Below are 19,795 nucleotides of genomic sequence, written 5' to 3'. Positions count from 1 at the left end.
CTTGTTTCCGCTCTAAAAGGACCTCCTTCTATTCTGAAGCTGTGTCTCCTGGCCTAAGACTCCCCCACCATAACAAACAGCCTCTCCACATCCACTCTATTGAAGCCTTTCAACATCCGATAGGTTTCAATGAGGTCATCCATCATTCTCCTGAATTCCAGAGAGTACAGGTCCAGAGCCATCAAACACTCCTCATACGACGAGCCTTTCAATGTTGGAATCATTTTCGCAAACCTCCTTTGAACCCTCTCCAATGTCAGCATGTCCTTTCTTAGATAAGGGCTCAAAAATGCTCACAATACTCCAAGTGAGGCCTCACCTGTGCTTTATAAAACCTCAGCATTACATCCTTGCGTCTATATTCCAGTCCAATATTTTTAATATTCTGTACATTAATATGTACAGGAACTTAGGAAATGCAGAAAATTTAGATTTTCTCCCTTTTAGGGAGCTCTGTGAACTCTAAGGATTAAAATGTCTTTCTGAAGGAAAAAAGATTAAGGCAATCTAATGGAACAACATTTATTCAAAGGTTCAGTTTATTATCAAAGTATGAATGTATTATGCAAGATTAGTCTTCTCCAGATAGCCACAAAACAAAGAAAACCATGGAGTCATTGAAAAAGACATCACCCCCACCCACACAGAAAAAAGAAAAACTCGCAAACCCACAACCCCTTCCTTGCGAAAAAAAAACAAAATAGCAACTAGAACATCAAACCCCAACCCCTTCTCTCACACAAAAAACTAGAAATATATTACCCACACAGAGAAACTGCAACAAGAAAGGAAACACAGAAAACTGAAGCAGACCAGTGTGAACTCCAGTTAGTTGAACCACACTAATAATCACATAAATCTCAGAATTGTGATAACATCTTCAGACAGCATCCAGGAGAGCCTTCCAAAGAGAGGTGGAGGAACACTTATTCCTAATGGAACAATACTGTACCAGAGCAGGTCATACTCCAGATTCAATCACAATTTCCAACACTGAATGGAGTTTGCCTCTTTGGGATGTGGGAGCAAGGTGGTTACAGGGAGAACACGCAAACTCTGTGCTCTCCAGACGTGCAAAGATATGGAACTTTGAATTTTTATTACATGAGAACAGTTACAGATATAATGGGCCAAATAGTCTCCTCTTGCATCTCTATAAGGGATAGACTGGACTAAAAGCAGAGCGTAGGAAAATGCCATGACTAAAAGTATTAAAACCATGAAGGCAACCTCACATGGACTAGAATTGCTTATCCTCATTGAAGGTGATCTAATTGAAGGTTAAATTAGTTGGAAAGAAACTACAGCTTCGGGGCATGGTATTAGAATGGATTAGCGGAGGATTAGTGTAAATGGTCGGTTTATGGTCAGTGCGGATTTGATGAGCTACTTCTTGTGCTGCGCGATTTTAACGTTGGGACATCAATCCATTCAGGAGAATGTCAGGAAGCAAATTTTCCACTCCAACATCATCTTGTTTTTTTTTCCTCTCTGCACATTGAGTGTTTGCCTTTTTTTAAAATGTTTTCTGGGGTTTCATAGTTTTGTGGCTGCCTGTTAGGAGATGAATCTCAGAGTTGAATAATGCATACATATTTTGATAATAAATGTACTTTGAACTTCTTATTGCCCAAAACCAAATTTGGGTTGCAGTGAATATTGAAAAACCTGAAATGTAGGATTGAAAGCAATACAGCAGAGCCTGTACTCACTGGAGTTCAAGAGAATGGGGGGGGGGGGCGGTGGAGAGAGGAAAGAATCTAATTGAAACCTATCAAATATCGAAAGGCCTAGATGGAGTGGATGTGGACAGGATGTGTCCTATAGTGAGCGAGTCTAGAACCAGAGGGCACAGCCGCAGAATAGAAAGACATCCCTTTAGAACAGAGATGAGAAGGAATTTCTTTAGCCAGAGAGTGATGAATCTGTGGAATTTATTGCCACAGACACTTGTAGAGGCCAAGTCATTGGGTATATTTAAAGTGGAGGTTGATAGGTTTGTGATTAATCGGAGTGTCAAAGGTTATGGGAGAAGGCAGGAGAATGGAGTTGAGAGGGATAATAGATCAGCCATGATGAATGGTGGAGCAGATTCAGTGGGCCAAATATCCTAGATCTGCTCCCATGTCTTATGGTCAAAGAGACACATCATGCCGCCAAGGCCATAATGATCGTATTAACCTTACACTTATTCCATTTTAATCTCTCCACATTACAAATCAAAGTATTGAGTACAGGAGATAGAATGTTATGTTGAAGTTATACAAGACATTGGCGAGGTCTAATTTGGAGTATTGTGTGCAGTTACGGTCACCTACGTACAGGAAAGATGTAAATAAGGCTGAAAGGGTACAGAGAAAATTTACAAGGATGTTGCCAGGTCTGGAGGACCTGATTTATAAGTTAAGATTGAATAGGTTAGGACTCTATTCCCTGGAACATAGATTGATAGAGGTAGGGTATATGCAAGCATTCCCCCCCGCCACTGAGGTTGGGTGGGTCCAGAAGTCATGAGTTAAGGGTGAAAGATGAAAAATGTAAGGGGAACACGAGAGGAAACTTCTTCAATCAGAGGGTGATGAGAGCATGCAACGAGCTACCAGCACAAGTGGCACATGCGTGCTCAAGTTCAACGTTTAAGTGGTCCAGATAGGTACGTGGATGGTAGGGGTATGGTGGGCTATTGTCCTGGTGCAGGTCGATGGAAGTAGGCAGTTTAAGTGGTTTCGGCATAGATTTAATGGGCCAAAGGGATCATTTCTGTGCTGTATTTATCAATGACTTTATAATTAACAGGTTTTATCAATCACATACACAACCTGGGCACTTTATTATGGCTAATCAACCTACCAACATGCACATCTTTGGTACAGGGGAGGAAACACGTGTATCCACAGGGAGAACGTGCAAACTCCATTGGTTATCGCTTGTCAGTGAATCAACCCTGTAGGAGCCATGTATCTGTTCTCTATTTCCTTTGCATTCTGTGTTGCACGTTTATTATGGCAACTAGTCACATTAGTGGGTGCGTGCTAAAACCAAAGGGAATAAATTATGCATTCTTGCTTACTTATTTCATGGCAGTTTGTGGCTTGGGACCACTTTGATGACCACTTAATATCGCCAATTGCTAATAAAGGATCAAAATAAGGAACTCGACTCTTTGGAGCAATCATTTCATTGCAGCTGAGAGGGTGTCCTTCAAGTTTATCAATCCCGTGGCGGTCGCAGGCTAGTGGAAACTGTTTGGTTTTGATTTTGCATTAGTTTTTGCCACTACAAATCCATAAGCTGAAACTAAACTGGCAATAGTCTAACAAGCAAGGCAAATAGAGGGACAGAATGAGTTCCTGCTTTCCTTGTGTTCCTCACTCACTATGCCATTTCATACATCAAGGTTACATCAAGGCAAACTCTGGGTAAATGTTGCAGAGGGAAAAAGATCACCTCATTAGCAAACTACGAATTCCAAAAACAAGGTCCTGACCTTGATTAATGTTTGGTGAGAGTCGAAACAGTGGAAACTCCTGCCTGCATGGCCCAGGAGGACTGATTATTCCTTGGTACTGTGCAATGGTTCACCCAGTTTGGGGAGATCTACATTCTTCTGTTTTTAATGATCACAAATCTATGACGCCCCTCCCCCAGCAGTGTTAAATGATCGCAGAGGTCTCCCACCACGTTCTGTGCTCACCTCATTGCCATGCAACTGAAGGAATTCAATTTCCTGTTCAGTAAAGGTTGTCATGGAGATGGACTTCACTCGGTGAGGGGGATTGAGGCCTCTCCTACAAACACAAAAAAAAAAAGACCTTTCAAGAAATATATTACATAATCAGCTCATGGGAGAAAAGGTCACCAAAGCTGTTTCCAAGAGTTTCGAAAATCACCTTACACTGCATTTAGTAATACACACAGACCCTCACAACTGTCCAATCTTTGCTCTTTTCCCACTCTCAGCTTGTGCTCTAGAATGCGTCCTTTTTAAATTTTTGTTCTGTCTCCCAACATTGCTGATGGTCTGTTAGCTGCAATAAGAATCACTATCAAAACCTCTCTCTGAGCCTGAATATGGCATCGGCACCTCCAAAAGCAAACAAGTTGGTGTCACACATGATATGATTATTTTACACTGCAGTCTGTGGGATCTTGCTGTGCCCAACTGAGGTAACACTTTAAAGATTAAATGGGGTATGAGGAGTATAGATTGGGTAAATGCAAGCAGGCTTTTTCCACTGAGGCTGGGTGGGACACAACCAGAGGTCATGGGTAAGGGTGAAAGGTGAAAAGTTTAAGGGGAACATGAGGGGAAACCTCTTCACGCAGAGAGTGGTGAGAGTGTGGAATGAGCTGCCAGCGCAGTTGGTGTATGCAACTTTGATTTCAATAATTAAGAGAAATGTGGATAGATACATGTACGGTAGGGGTATGGAGATCTACGGTCCTGGGGCACATCAATGGGATGAGGCAGTTTAAATGGTTTGGCACGGACTGGATGGGCCAAAAGGCCTGTCTCTGTGCTGTACTATTCTATGATTCTATTAAAGCAGCATTTTGGAAGTAATTCCACAATTGCAAGATATTTTAGCATGGCCCAGGAATGTAAAACTATATGTAATTGCAAGTATGTTCTTCTTTTCCCTTTTTGCAAAAAGGGGAAGTGTTTTAAATAAGCCCAAGGTATTCACAAACCTACTAACACACTTCCAAGTCATCTGAGATGTACACTTGTGTTTAAGATATAATGGCCTTTCAAACCCCAAATTTCATGGACAAATCTCCATGTTGTTGTTTAGGCAACAAAACTGGCAAGGAGCTGTGATACATGTACAACCAGTTAATCTGGTTTGCTGGTTATCCAAGATACTGAAATAAACTGGTATCGGTTTATTACTGGTTTTGGTTTATTGTTATCACATATACCAAAATAGAGTGAAAAGCTTATCTTGCATACAGTTCATACAGAGCAAATCATTTCTCAGGGTATTGAAGTAGGAGCAGGTAAAGCAATAATAATGCAGAATAGAGCAATAAAAAAGCTATGGAGAAAATGTGGTGCAGGTAAACAATAAAGTGCAAGATCAAAATGAGATAGATTATGAGGTCAAGAATCCATCTTGCAATTGCAAGGTCTCTCCTGACTTTTGAACTCAAAATACCCAGGTTGTTCTTAAAATAAAGGGATCTTTAATCAACTTAGGTAGGGGCCTTTGATTATCGCAAATAGTTTGTAACTTCCCTTTGGACTTGAAGCCAACTGGATGAGGCAGAAGCGAGGTGAGGCAAGGCAATGGGTCCATCACCAAGAGCAAGGAAGACCCAAGGTTCAATCGACTTAGGCACCGAGCCAAATTGGAAAGGTCAGGTACAAGCTGAATAGAGGCAGTGGGGCCCAAGTCCCAGAGCATATCAAGACAACTGAACTCTATGTTTGGTCGACAGTTTAGGCTCGTCTCTGAGCAAAACTAAGGGTCTGTGGACTTCAGTTCAGAACTCTATTTGCTTGTATTTATTGTTTGTATGATTCATTTTTTTTTCTCTGCACAGTGGGTGTTCGACTGTCTTTTTTTTATGGGTTTCTTTGTTTCACGGCTGCCTGTTAGATGAATCTCAAGGTTGTATGATGTAAAAATACTTTGATAATAGATGTATTTCTGAACACCTTTCTGAAAGATGGGCCTCGCATCTACAGTATGTGGCACTCCTACTCTGCATAAAAGAACACAAAAAGCTGCACAGAGTAGTGAGCTCTGCCCAATACATCATGGGTATCCCTCCCCTCCATTGGTGATATTTACAGAGGCTCTGCCTCAAGAGGGCAACATCTAAAGATCTAGGCCATAATATCTCCGTGCAGCTACCATCAGGCAGGAGGCACAGAACCATGTACAGAACAAATAATATCTCCGTGCAGCTACTATCGGGCAGGAAGCACAGAAGCCTTAAGTTCAAAAACAATTAAGGTACTTCCCTTCAACCATTTGGTTCTTGAACAAAAGTGCACAATCTTCACCACTACCTCAATATAGCCACTCTATTATCACCTTGCTCTGCAATTAACTTTTTTTTAATTCTTTGTTCTTTCTTGTAAAATCAATTTGTATAATTTGTATTTAGAACATAGAACAGTACAGCAGCGGCCTTTCAGCCTACAGTGTTCTGTCGAACTAATTCAACAAATGACACTTAATTAATCTAACCCCTCTTCCCCGCACATATCCCTCCCTCCTCTGCATACTTGTGTGTGTGGCTATCGAAGAGTCTTTTAAAAGCTTCTTTGTTAGATGCCTCAACCACCACCCCGGCACTATATTCCAGACCACCATCAATGTAAAAACTGCCTTTGTAATTCCGTGCACTGACCTTAAATACATGCCTCTAGATATTTCAGTCCCGAAAAATATTGTTTATTTATCGAGGCACAATGCAGAATAGGCTTTTTTGCCCCTTTAAGCCACAATGCACCACCCAGCAACCAATTTAACCCAAGCCTAATCACAGGACAATTTACAATGACCAATTAATCTACCAACTACTGGATAATTTAACCTGTATAATTTTATAAATGTCCATCAAGTAATTCCTCAGCCTCTACTGTTCAAGAGAGAACTTCCTCAGTTAGTCAAACCTCTCCCGATGGTGCTGTCTCCAATCTAGGAAGTATCCTGACAAACTGCCTCTGCCCCCTCTGCAAAGTTCCCACATTCTCCCTACCTGACCAGAATTCAATACAATATTCTAAATGTCATCTAATCAGAGTTTTATAAAGTTGTAACGTATCAAAATCAGGTTTAATATCACTAGCATACATTATGAAATTTGTTGTTATGTGGTAGCAGTACACTGTAATACTTAATAAGAACTGTGAATTACAGTAACTATATTAAAAAGTTAAACTGAATTAGTAGTGTAAACAAAAGGGTAAAAAAGTAGTGAGTTGTGTTCATGAGTCCAGTATCCATTCAGAAATGGACGGCAGAGGGGAAGAAGCTGTTCCTGAATTGTTGAGTGTGTGCCTTCAGACTTCTGTACCTCTTTCCTGATGGTAACAATGAGAAGAGTGCATGTCCTTGGAGTCCTTAATGATGGATGCCACTTTTCTGAGGCACACCTCCTAGGTACAATGGAGACCAGTGCCCCTGACGGAGCTGACTAATTGTACACCTCTTTGCAGCTTATTTTGATCCTGTGCACATACCAGATGGTGATGCAGCCAGTTAGGATGCTCTCCATGGTACAGCTGTCAAATTTTACAAGTCTCTTTCGTGACATACCAAGTCTCCTCAAACTCCAAATTAAATATAGCCACTGCCGTGCCTTCTGTGCAGCTGCAGCGATATGTTGGGCCCAGGGTAGAGATACTTAGAGATGTTGATACCCAGAAATTTGAAATTGCTCACCCTTTCCACTTCTGAATCCTGGCTCTTGAACTCAATTTCTCGACTGCTGAAGGCAGCATGCCGTATGCTTCGTTTACCATCCCATCAAGCTGTGCAGCCACTTTTAGGATGTCAACCCAAGATCCCTCTGTTTACCTATGCTGTTAAGGATCCTGTCGTTTAAATTGTCCACCCTTTTATGTTGGATTCCGCAAAGTGCAGCACCTCACATTTGCCTGGATTTAACTCCATCTTCAACTTCTCCACCCATATCCACAACTGATATATATCCCACTGAATCATTTGAATCAGAATCAGGTTTAATATCACTGGCATAAATTGTGAAATTTACTACTTTGCACTCAGACCCAGCATAGCACTGATTCATTACAACACGGTTATTCAATTCTTTATTGAAATCTTGAAAATGACAAAAATTCCTTCTAAACAACACTTAAAACTTCTCAAGAGTGGCCACCATTACAGTAAACATTCAATCAGCAAATAAGAGTGCTTTACATATGCTCTGAGCTACTCACAGCCAATAACACATTAGTTCACACTCTGCCTCCCCCACGTGTGTAAACATTCTTGCTCCTTGACCAATTTATCATATTTTTTTCCATCCATAATGTTTGGAAAACTGCCTGCAACTTCCAGTGAGGGTAGTACATCCATGATGTCTAGAAAAACCATTAGCATGAACGGTGAGAGCCTTGATAATGAAGAGCTTCGAGAATTGGCAGAGCAACACATCCTAAGTGAATCTAAGGACATTGGTGGAAAACAGGAAACACCAGCAAGAAACCTCACCACAAAGTTCCTCAGCACCAGCATTACCATGATCACACAAATCATGGACCAGTTCATCGATAGTGACCTTGACTGGGAATGAAGCAATAAGGCAAAGAGGAGTGTTCTCGACACGATTTTCTGCTACTGAGAACTGCTTCATGAGAAGAGACTTAAGAAAAGGCAGTCAAATCTCAATGCCCAATAGAAGAAGAAGCCAAGGTTAGAGGACCCGCAGCTTGGTCCCCCTCGGAAATGTAACCACCACCCACTTCCTTCCACTGCTGCTGCTCCACTGATATACGGGTTAGGCCTATTTGTGTATTTGTCACTCCTCGAATTACTGTGTAAACATAAAATAATGTATCTCAAGTTTGATTTTTTTAAAATCAGGCACACATGTCCATTTACGTAATGTTGTAATGACCCCGCATAGCGCTCCACCTCCAAGGAACTCATCCTCAGAGTTAAGCAGGGTCTGAATGTACATAATAATAGAGGGAAAATGAATTAAGGAATACATATTAAATAAGTAAATTAAATAAGCAGTGCAAAAATAGAACATCCACTGCTCTCCCTTCAATCACATCCTCAAAGAACTTCCAGGTTTAACCCCTGCTTTTCCTGTGAATGCTGTTGATATTATGTTCTATGCCTATGGTGTTGCTGCAACTCAGCTTTTCATTTCACCTGTGTTTAATAATTGTGCAAATGACAATAACTCAACTTTTAAATAGTTCTACATGGTGAAAAACATGTTCCAATGTGAAGAGGTGCAGATTGTTAATTTCTTAGGCATAAACATCACCAGAAACGTGTTCTGTTCTAACCACGTAGATCAGGGATCCCCAACCTTTTTCGCACCGCGGACCGGTTTAATATTGACAATATTCTTGCGGACTGGTTGACGTGGTGGGGGGGGGGGGGGGGGAGGTGTTCAAGTAGAGTTGCCAACTTTCTCACTCCCAAACAAGGGACAAAAGTAGCAGTCAAATACAGGACACTTGCGTTTACCCCGAGAAAAGACTACCATGACTATGAAGCCTTGCGCATGCAGGTATGTGCTGATTTTATTTCTACAAATCAGTTTTGGCTTAATCTTCCCAATTCTAAGTGAAACTACACTGTACATACATTATTTCTACTTTATATAGGCTGTGTATTTATCATATCATTCCTGCTTTTACTATATGTTAGTGTTATTTGGTATGATTATTTCAAGTTAACAGTGTGTGACAGGGAATGAGAAAAGGTGCAGCTGACTCATATCGTTTCATATCGCCAAATCATATTGTTTCCTCACGGCCCAGTAGCACATGCTTTGCGGCCCAGTGGTTGGGGACCACTGACGGAGATGCAATGACCAAGAAATAACATTGGAACCTCAACTTCCTCAAAAGATGAAGGAAATTCAGCATGTCCCTATTGACCCTTGCCCATTTTTATACTGTATAGCCCTTGCTGTATTAGGAAGGCCCCGTACTTGAGCGATCGCTCTCTCCTTCTCTCGATGGAGAGTGACAGCCTGTCAATCCTCGAGACAGGGGAATTGGAGAAGCAATGCTGAGGATTGTAACATCAGAACTGCTTGTTGCCGGTCTTCACTCCCGTTGTTGCAGAAGCAACCTCTCTCTCCCCCTCGCTGGAAAGAAAGAGCCTGTCTGAGATACCAAAGTGCTGGTGTGTGGATTGTAGTTTTGATGGACTCTGGATCGAAGACTCTTTGGGGCTTCTGCTGTTGCTCGCATGGTGGGGTTGTGGGGTAGGGGGGTGGAAGCTGGTGCTTCTGCAAGCATAGGGGGAGGATGGACGATGCTTTTGCAGCTGCTTGTGTGAAGGGGAGGCAGTTTCGGGGCTTCAATGTTTTTATCGTTCATTCTATAGGGTTTCATGTTTTGTGGATGTCTGCAAAGAGTGCTAATTTCAGGCTTTATACTGTGTACATACTCTGTTATTAAATGAACCTCTGAACCTTATTATCAGCCTACACTGCACTTACTCTGTAACTAACACTATTTTCAGCATTGTCATTGCTTTTCCCTGTTTTACCTCAGTGTATCTATGCTTTGAAAAGATCTGTATGGATGGACTGCACCTCGGTACATGTGACATTAATAAACCAATTTCAATTCCAAGTCTGGGCTAGATTTGCTACAACTCCCTAACTTTCGTGAAACTACTAAAACTATTACACTATTAATAAAAAGAGCCAGATATTACTTTATTTTAAATCGATGAAGCACGGCTGTTTGTTGGAATAACCGATTCCACAAATCAAATCCACCTTTACATCAATCGGGAGTGATTAGATACACGGTTTATCTGGCAGGAAACTGCGGAAAACATTGATCCTTGGTACCTCCAACTCAGCTGCTCTGTGGGATGGAGCAGAATTACACCAAGTCTGGGACAGAGGGTGGGGTGAATGAAACCAGGCGCTGGCTGAGCTCTCTCCTGCAAGTGGACCATGTGCTCAACACATGGTCAAAGATATTTCCTGCTCTTTCAAGCTCTGGCAAGAGACGGTAAAGCTGTGAACAACAAGGTAATGAATTGATTCCCCCAACCTCATCACCTATACATGGGGGAGGGGGCGGGGGAGGGAATGGAGGTGGGCATTGTCCTGAGAAATCCATATGGAGTAGTACTTCATCTGAAGGCTACGCAAGGAGAGTGATAGCGACCCTTGGCTAAGGTAGGAGGAAAGCTAGACAAGTTCCCACTCACCATCCAGTCATCTGACATTCCGCTACAAACCACGTGCAAGTGGATTACCACTGCAATCAGGAATAGCAGTGGGAATTCATTTCTTCTACATAAATCACTACAGCACTTCAAACATAGCAATATGTGGCTAACATTCTCTAGAGCAGGAATTCCCAACCTTTTTGTTTGGCGCCAAGAACCAATACCATTAACTGAGGGGACCGCGGACCCCCTGTTGAAATCTAGGGTGATTTTCAGCTCTGCACAGAAATAGAATGAAAATATAAAACACCCCTTGGTCCACTGAGTCCACACCGACCATCAGCAATCCATTTACATTAACCTTATTTTACTCTTCCAAAGTCCTCATTGGATTCTACCCCCCACCCACACACCTGGGGGGGGAGGCCATTGTACAGTGATTCACCCACTGACCCTGTACGTGGTTGGGGTGTGGGAGGAAACCAGAGCACATAAGGGAAACACAGGTGGTCACAAATCCAATGTGCAAACTTTAGTCATTGAAACTGGTTCTCTGGGACTTTAAGACACCAAGCCCAAGAATGTGCCACTTCACTTCCTTGGGGTGGGGGGGTGGGGGAAGGGGCAGTAATCAAAAGCCTAGGTAAAAATGTAGCTTTGAAGGTGGAGGAAAATGGGTGGAAAAAATAACTAGAGAAAGGTTTTTAAAAATACACATAAGAGAATGAGAGGGGGAAAAAAAGAGCAAAATGAATATTTAAGGAGCTCAGTTGTCAGAATATCAGTATTGATATTTGGGCTACCAATCCAGGAAACAGAATTCAATCCACCACTCACAAACTGCTGCAGGAACTCAGCAGGTCAGGTAGCATCGATGGAAATGAATAATCATGTTCGGGCCAAGACCGTTCTTCAGGACTGGAAAGGAAGAGGGAAGGCACCAGAATTAAATGGTGGGAAGAAGGACTAGATGGAAGGTGACAGGTGAAGCCAGGTGGTGGGAAAGGTAGAAGGCTGGAGAAGGAATCTGATAGGAAAGGAGAGTGGACCATGGGAGAAAGGGAAGGGTGAGGGGGATCCAGGGAGAGATGATAGGCAGGTGAGAAGAGGTAAGAGGCCAGAGTGAGAAACAGAGGAAGAGGGAAGGGGGAGGGAATTTTTTTAAAACCGGGGGTGGGGGGGGAGGAGAATCGATATTCATCCCATCAGGTTGAAGGCTATAACACTATGACAACATAAACTGATAAACTACGACCAGAGGACACGGCCTCAGGATAGAGGGGCATCCTCTTAGAACGGAGATGAGGAGGAATTTCTTTAGACAGACAGCGGTGAATCTGTGGTATTCATTGCCATTGGTGGCAAGGGAAGGACAGCCTTGTCCACAAGTTTAAGTCTTTCACCCATTCTGTGAATGGGGGCCAGATATAAATCAAGAAACACTTTACTCGCTCTCAGCTGCAACACATAACAAACAAACTCCACATCACTCTCCTGACGAAATCAAAGCGACCCAGAGTTCAATGACTAATGCATTCGTAGTAACGGTCAAAGATTGAAATCAGAATTGATCCTGATTGAAACATGGATAGGACAGAAACTGTGATTGAAGTGTTGATGAGTTAGGAATGGGGAGAGGAATTGAACAATGGATGGGACCAAACCATTCAGTCACAGAAAAATACACCAGAAACAGGTCATTTGGCCCATCTAGTCTGTGTTGAGCCATTTAAACTTCCTACTCCTGTTTTCCTGCACCCAGACCATACTCCTCCCATCCACATACCCATCAGAACTTTTCTTAAACAGGCCTCCCCCTCCCGTACACTGTTCTCCAAATTAACTCGTTAAGAAAAAGAAAGGTACAGTTCCTACTCCCAACTGATCATTTTCAGGCAATTAATGTCTATCAGCATGGCATACCATCAAAGGGGAGAAATGACTGTATTGAAGCTTCCAGACAATGCTCAAAGCTCATTAAGGAAAGTCCCATTGACCAATCATAAATAGCAGAAATTGTCCTACCAGTATTGTTAGCAACATGTGGTTTTAAAAAGCACTGTGATCAAAAGATGAATGCTTTGAGTCATATTGTGAACTAATTAAATTAACTCTCGAGATAACGGTACATTGCAGACATTGGTTGCAAGTGTTTTTAGGTTCAGCTGCACAGTGTACTCTACACTTGCAAAGCATCCAATCAGCTCAGGAAGGAGTAAATAAAACCCAGATTCAGAACAAGCAGAGGTAAAGAGCATTCTAACTGGCTACATTACCGTCTGGTATGGGGGGATGGGGGGGCTACGGCACAGGGTTGAAGTAAGCTGCAGAGTTGTTAAATTAGTCATGGGCAAGAGCCTCTGTAGTATACAAGACATCTTCAAGGAGTGGTGCATCATTAAGGACCCTTATCACCCAGGTCATGCCTTGTTTTCATTGCTACCATCACAGAGAAGGTACAGGAGCCTGAAGGCACTCACTCAGCGATTCAGGAACATATTCTTCCCGTCCCACATCCAATTTCTAAATGGACATTGAACCCAAGAACACTACCTCACTCAACACACATCAAAGTTGCTGGTGAACGCAGCAGGCCAGGCAGCGAGAGGAAGAGTTAGTAAGAGCTTTGAAAGTGGGAGGGGGAGGGGGAGATCAAAAATGATAGGAGAAGACAGGAGGGGGAGGGATGGAGCCAAGAGCTGGACAGGTGATTGGCAAAGGGGATATGAGAGGATCATGGGACAGGAGGCCGGGGAGAAAGACAGGGGGGAAACCAGAGGATGGGCAAGGGGTATAGTCAGAGGCACAGAGGGAGAAAAGGGAAAGAGAGAGAAAGAATGTGTGTGTATAAATAAATAATGGATGGGGTACGAGGGGGAGGTGGGGCATTAGCAGAAGTTAGAGAAGTCGATGTTCATGCCATCAGGTTGGAGGCTACCCAGATGGAATATAATGTGTTGTTCTTCCAACCTGAGTGTGGCTTCATCTTTACAGTAGAGGAGGCCGTGGGTAGACATGTCAAAATGGGAATGGGATGTGGAATTAAAATGTCTGGCCACTGGGAGATCCTGCTTTCTCTGGCGGACAGAGCGTAGGTGTTCAGCAAAGCGGTCTCCCAGTCTGCGTCGGTCTCGCCAATATATAGAAGGCCACATCGGGAGCACCAGACGCAGTATATCACCCCAGCAGACTCACAGGTAAAGTGTCGCCTCACCTGGAAGGACTGTCTGGGGCCCTGAATGGTGGTAAGGGAGGAAGTGTAAGGGCATGTGTAGCACTTGTTCCGCTTATAAGGATAAGTGCCAGGAGGGAGATCAGTGGGGAGGGATTGGGGGGGGGAAACGAATGGACAAGGAAGTCGCGTAGAGAGCGATCCCTGCAGAAAGCAGGGAGGGGGGGAGGGAAAGATGTGCTTGGTGGTGGGATCCCATTGGAGGTGGCAGAAGTTATGGAGAATAATATGTTGGACCCGGAGGCTGGTGGGGTGGTAGGTGAGGACCAGGGGAACCCTATTCCTACTGGGGTGGCGGGAGGATGGAGTGAGAGCAGATGTACGTGAAATGGGGGAGATGTGTTTGAGAGCAGAGTTTATGGTGGAGGAAGGGAAGCCCCTTTCTTTAAAAAAGGAGGACATCTCATGAACATCAACTTTTCTAACTTCCGCTAATGCCCCACCTCCCCCTCGTACCCCATCCGTTATTTATTTTTATACACACATTCTTTCTCTCACTCTCCTTTTTCTCCCTCTGTCCCTCTGACTATACCCCTTGCCCATCCTCTGGTTCCCCCCCCCCCCACTTGTCTTTCTCCCCGGACCTCCTGTCCCATGATCCTCTCATATCCCCTTTGCCAATCACCTGTCCAGCTCTTGGCTCCATCCCTCCCCCTCCTGTCTTCTCCTATCATTTTGGATCTCCCCCTCCTCCTCCCATTTTCAAATCTCTTACTAACTCTTCCTTCAGTTAGTCCTGACGAAGGGCCTCGGCCTGAAATGTCGACTGTACCTCTTCCTAGAGATGCTGCCTGGCCTGCTGCGTTCACCAGCAACTTTGATGTGTGTTGCTTGAATTTCCAGCATCTGCAGAATTCCTGTTGCTTAACACTACCTCACTACTTACTTAACTATTTAATATACATATATACTTACAGTTTTTAATATATCATCACGTATTGCAGTGTATGCCTCCGCAAAGTTACAAATTTCACGACACATGCCGCTGATATTAAACCTGGTTCTGATTGGTAGCCCAATGGCTGAAGCTTGGAGACAGGAGAACCATCTGTGTGTGTGACTGTGAGGGACGGTGGCAAAAAGGAACAGAGCTTGTTTTGTTATGTGTTCGGATGTTATGGGCAACAAACATGTTGATGCCAGAATGTATGCGATACTTGCAGGCTACCATGAGTATACCCTTTGATTTGCTGGTTGTTAACGCAAATCTGTATGGTTTCACTGTATGGTTTTATGTACACCTGATAAATTTGGTACATTGGTCTTGATAAATCAAAGTAGCGAGTACACGAGAAGGGATGCTATGTACAAGATGTTGGTGAGGCCAAGGAGCTGAGAGGAGTTCACTCTGGACGCACTGGAGTTGTTATTTTGTTTCCTGGTAAATAGCTTTTTGTAAACATTGGCAGCATTCTTTTCACTATTTTTGCCAATTTTAGTAGGTTTGATTTTTGACACACCTAATAAACACCCTTGCACTAAAGTGCTAGGCGACTCCAGCATTTTTTCTTTTGGTCATTACCCACATATCTAACAGCATCACTTTGTAAACCTATGTTAATGCAGTTGAATGCCCCTATTGCTACCCATTACCTCAAGGTGCAGAAAATCCCATTGTACTCTAATGTATATGACAATAATCTAGCTAAACATTAGCTGCCGGTTCAACTCTCATATCTAAACTGTTGCACTTCTCCTTCTCACCACCCATTCTTAGTTCCACCAACACGCAGCATTCAGGCTCTCTTGCTCCCATAGTTTCTCTCGCCCTCCCCTTCCTCTCTACTGCTTAAAACATGTTTGATTTCTAATTTTTCTGCTGCTTTATAAGGCATTGGTCTGGCTGCATTTGGAGGATTGTGAACAGTTTTGGGCCCCTTATCTAAGAAACTGTCTGCTGGCATTGGAGAAGGTCCAGGTGAGGTTCACAAGTGATCACAGAATGAAAGGGTTAACATACAAGGAGAGTTTGATGGCTCTAAGTATAGTCGCTGGAGTTCAGAAGAATGAGGGGGATCTCCTTGAAACCTATCGAATACTGAAATTGATATTAGAATGGATGCGGAGAGGATGTTTCCTCTCGTGAGTGACTCTAGGACCAGAGGGCACAGACTCAGAATAGAGCTGGAGTTCCCAACCTGGGGTCCACAGATCTCTCGGTTAATGGTAGGGGTCAATAGCATAAAAAAAGGTTGGGAACCCCTGGAATAGAGGATCGCCCTGTAGAACAGAGACGTGGAGCAATTTCTTTAGCCAGAAGGTGGTCAATCTGTGGAATTCATTGCCACAGACAAGGTGTAGGCCAAGGCATTAGGTATATTTTGGCATCTGCAGTTTCTTGCTTCTCAATACTGATTGACAGATCCAGTCACAAAGGTTGTAGAACTGCTGCTTCCACTCCTGCTTTCTTTCAAACCACAGACATTTTAATTTTTATTTTATTTATTTGGAGATTAAGCACAGTAGCAGGCCCTTCCAACCCAAAGAGCCCGTGCTGCCCAATTATAACCATGTGACCAATTAGCCCACTAATCCACGCTTCTTTGGTGATGTGGAAGCAAACCAGAGCACCTAGAGGAAACCTATACAGTTACAGGGAGAACATACAAACTCCTTACAGACAGCAACGGGAATGTTTTATTTTGATATAAAATGAAAAATTCAGGGCAGTGTTTCCACTAGGGACAGTTAATAACTACACCATCAAAAAGGGGAAGGTGGAAGGCGAGGACAAACGCAAGAAGTGCAAATCTATAGAGGTGGAAGTAGGCTGATTGACAAACATAGCCACGAACTGTGGTCTGATTTAGCTTCAGTAGTAAACGCAGCCATTACAACATAGTAGTAAGGTATGTGTAAGATGGTGTAGTGTTTTACTAAAGCCAATGAAACACAAAGGTGGCAGCAAAGGTAGACAAGGGGGTAAATAAGACTAAGGGATGCTGCCCTTTATTAGCCAGGAAGGTTAAAGTACAACTTTATAAAACATTAGTGATGCCACACAAAGAACTGTAGTCCAGATGGTGATGCAGCCAGTTAGAATGCACTCCACAGTACATCTGTCGAAATTAGCGAGTGCAGAGATTATCAAAAAAATTCAAGGAATTTTTAAGTGACAATTTGAATCACCAGGTCACAGAGGCTATGAACCAAGTGCTGGGAAATGAATTGATCTGGGTACCTGATTGACAACACAGATATGGAAAGCTGAAGGAAGGCTGATGGGGTGAAGATATGTCTCTACCAAAGAAGGTGTAAGGCTCTCCTTCCCTCCGCCAGCCTTGGGCAAGGTGTAGCACCTGCTTAGTCCCTCCGATCAGGGCCACATGAATCCACGGGAGCAGGTGGTGGATGGTTATAAGAGCAACCTGTGCATATCACAAGTGCTGGTGATGTGACCACTGACACCAGGCAGACAATCTCTGAAGAGTGTTGATAATGGCTGGGGTCATCCGTCTTGTATAGACACTGCCCAGAAGAAGGCCACTTTTTTCAAAAATTTGCTAAGAATAATCATGGTTATGGAAGGACCATGACTGCTCATGTCACACAAAGCAGCACTTAACAAATGAACAACCAAAACTGAAGAACTCTCTTCAATCCCTTCATTTGCCCCACCCACTGTTGGAAGCCCCATACCCATCTATAAGCTGCCCTACTATGAAGCTCAAAACATACCCTCCAAATATCATCTTACTGGGGCATTCAGGGGAGAATTGAAGGAGTTGAAGACAATCTCTTAACTTCATGACACATACTTGCCATACCAGACATGGGCAATCACTTCCAATGTTCACTCCCTACATGAAGTAATACCTATATATGTACTATACAGTTAATGCAAGATTTAGGACCTCTATACTCATGCAAGGAAGGACTCATTATTTGTAGATGCCACTACACCTTTTCCATTCACTCGCAAACCCTGAGTGCATCCCTCCATGGCTAGTCTTCCAGCCACACCTGAGCTGATCAACAAAGACTTCAGGAGTAACATGACTGAACTCAACGGTCAACCAACAACGATGACTCCTGCAATACCCTTACTTTACCGTAAACCAAGGGTTCCCTACCCTTCTTATGCCATGAACCTTACCATTAACCAAGGAGTCCGAGGATCGCAGGCTGGGAACCCCTGCACCTATTTGCTTCACTGAATTGCAGAGGGAAATTGCAATATTCAGGACATCTTCAAGTCAGGAATAGCTTCTTCCCCTCTGCCATCTGATTCCTGAATAGACATTGAACCCATGAACAATACCTCACTGCTTTTTTTGTAATGACAAATCACACAAAATACTGGAGGAACTCAGCATCTATGGAAATGAATAAACAGTCAATGTTTCAAGCCAAAACCCTTCATCATGACAACTACTGCTATTAAACAACTACAACTTTTTAATTTCAGTTTTTTTTTACACACACATACATATCACATTATATCTGAAATTTACATAACATTACCAAAGCAGAGAATGCTAGGATTGTGGGCTGACAAATATAGTTAGATGCAGTACAAAACCTTTAGACATACCGTGGAACTTGGGCTGAGAAGAGGGGAGAAGGTTATTTGTACATAGAACACAAAATGACTCAGCACAGGAACAGGATCTTCAGACCAATTTAAATGAATACCTTCTGCTTACACATGATTCACATCTTTCCATTTTGCATATTCACGTCTATCTAAAAGCCTCTGCTTCCACACTACCCCCCGGAGCATACTCCAGGCTACCATACACTGTGTAAAAATAAATATTGCCCTACAAATCTACGTTAAACTTCCCCTTCCCATCTTAAAATTATTCCTTCTAGTTTGGTCGTTTGTTACATGCCATGTTGTACTGGAAAGGAAAGGGGTAGACACCAGAATGAAAAGGTGGGGGGAGGGGAAGGAGAAATCGATATTCATATCATCAGGTTGGATACTTCCCTGACGGAACACAAGGTGCAACTCCTCCAACCTGAGGGTGGCCTCCTCTTGTTCCATGGACCGACATGTCGACGGGAATGGGAATCAGAATTGTGGGCAAGAGCAATGTGGGGAACTGTCACCAGATCGCTCTTGCCTGTATATTGTATAATTATGCATACTCTTGTGCACTGTATCAGTGCACATTGCGTATTGTAAATACACGAGGGTACTTTGTAAACTGAGCCATTATACGCACTCTTTGCACTCTACTTTGCATAATTCTCCCCTCTGTACAGTACACTGTGTATATTCCTTGCTCGCTGTATCTGATCACTACACTGTGTTTGCGGCACGTTCCCCATTTACAATCTCCAACACCTTACTCTGCGTTCTGTTATTGTTTGCCCTTGTATTACCTCAATGCACCGTTATAATGAAATGGTCTGTATGGATAACATGCAAAATAAAGATTTCCACTGTACCCCCATACACATCACAAAAATAAACCACATTCATACAAAGCCAATGTTGCATATACACCCTGCCTACTATTTAGAATCAGAATCAGGTTTAATATCACCAGCATATGTCATGAAATTTGTTAACTTTGCAGCAGCAGCACAATGCAATATGTAATAATAGAGAAAAGACTGAATTACAGTAAATATATGTTAAATAGTTACATTGAGTAGTGCAAAAATAGAGGGGGAAAAAAGTGAGGTAGTGTTCATGCATTCAATATCCATGCAAAAATCAGATGGCAGAGGGAAAGAAGCTGTTCCTGAATCA

General features: G+C 42.9%; 1 protein-coding gene across 2 annotated transcripts in view; it reads right to left on the bottom strand.

The window, feature by feature from the left end:
* Positions 1–19,795, bottom strand: part of LOC140197804 (arf-GAP domain and FG repeat-containing protein 1-like) — a 139,843-nt gene that overhangs the window by 108,773 nt on the left and 11,275 nt on the right. For both annotated transcript variants that reach the window (XM_072258265.1, XM_072258266.1), the window contains exon 2: positions 3,695–3,788. In XM_072258265.1, coding sequence (XP_072114366.1) covers positions 3,695–3,788 — 94 coding nt within the window. The remainder of the gene's footprint in view (positions 1–3,694; positions 3,789–19,795) is intronic.

This window comes from Mobula birostris, chromosome 5 (assembly GCF_030028105.1).
Source record: "Mobula birostris isolate sMobBir1 chromosome 5, sMobBir1.hap1, whole genome shotgun sequence".
NCBI lineage: Eukaryota > Metazoa > Chordata > Chondrichthyes > Myliobatiformes > Myliobatidae > Mobula > Mobula birostris.
This window is presented reverse-complemented; position numbering and strand designations above follow the sequence as displayed.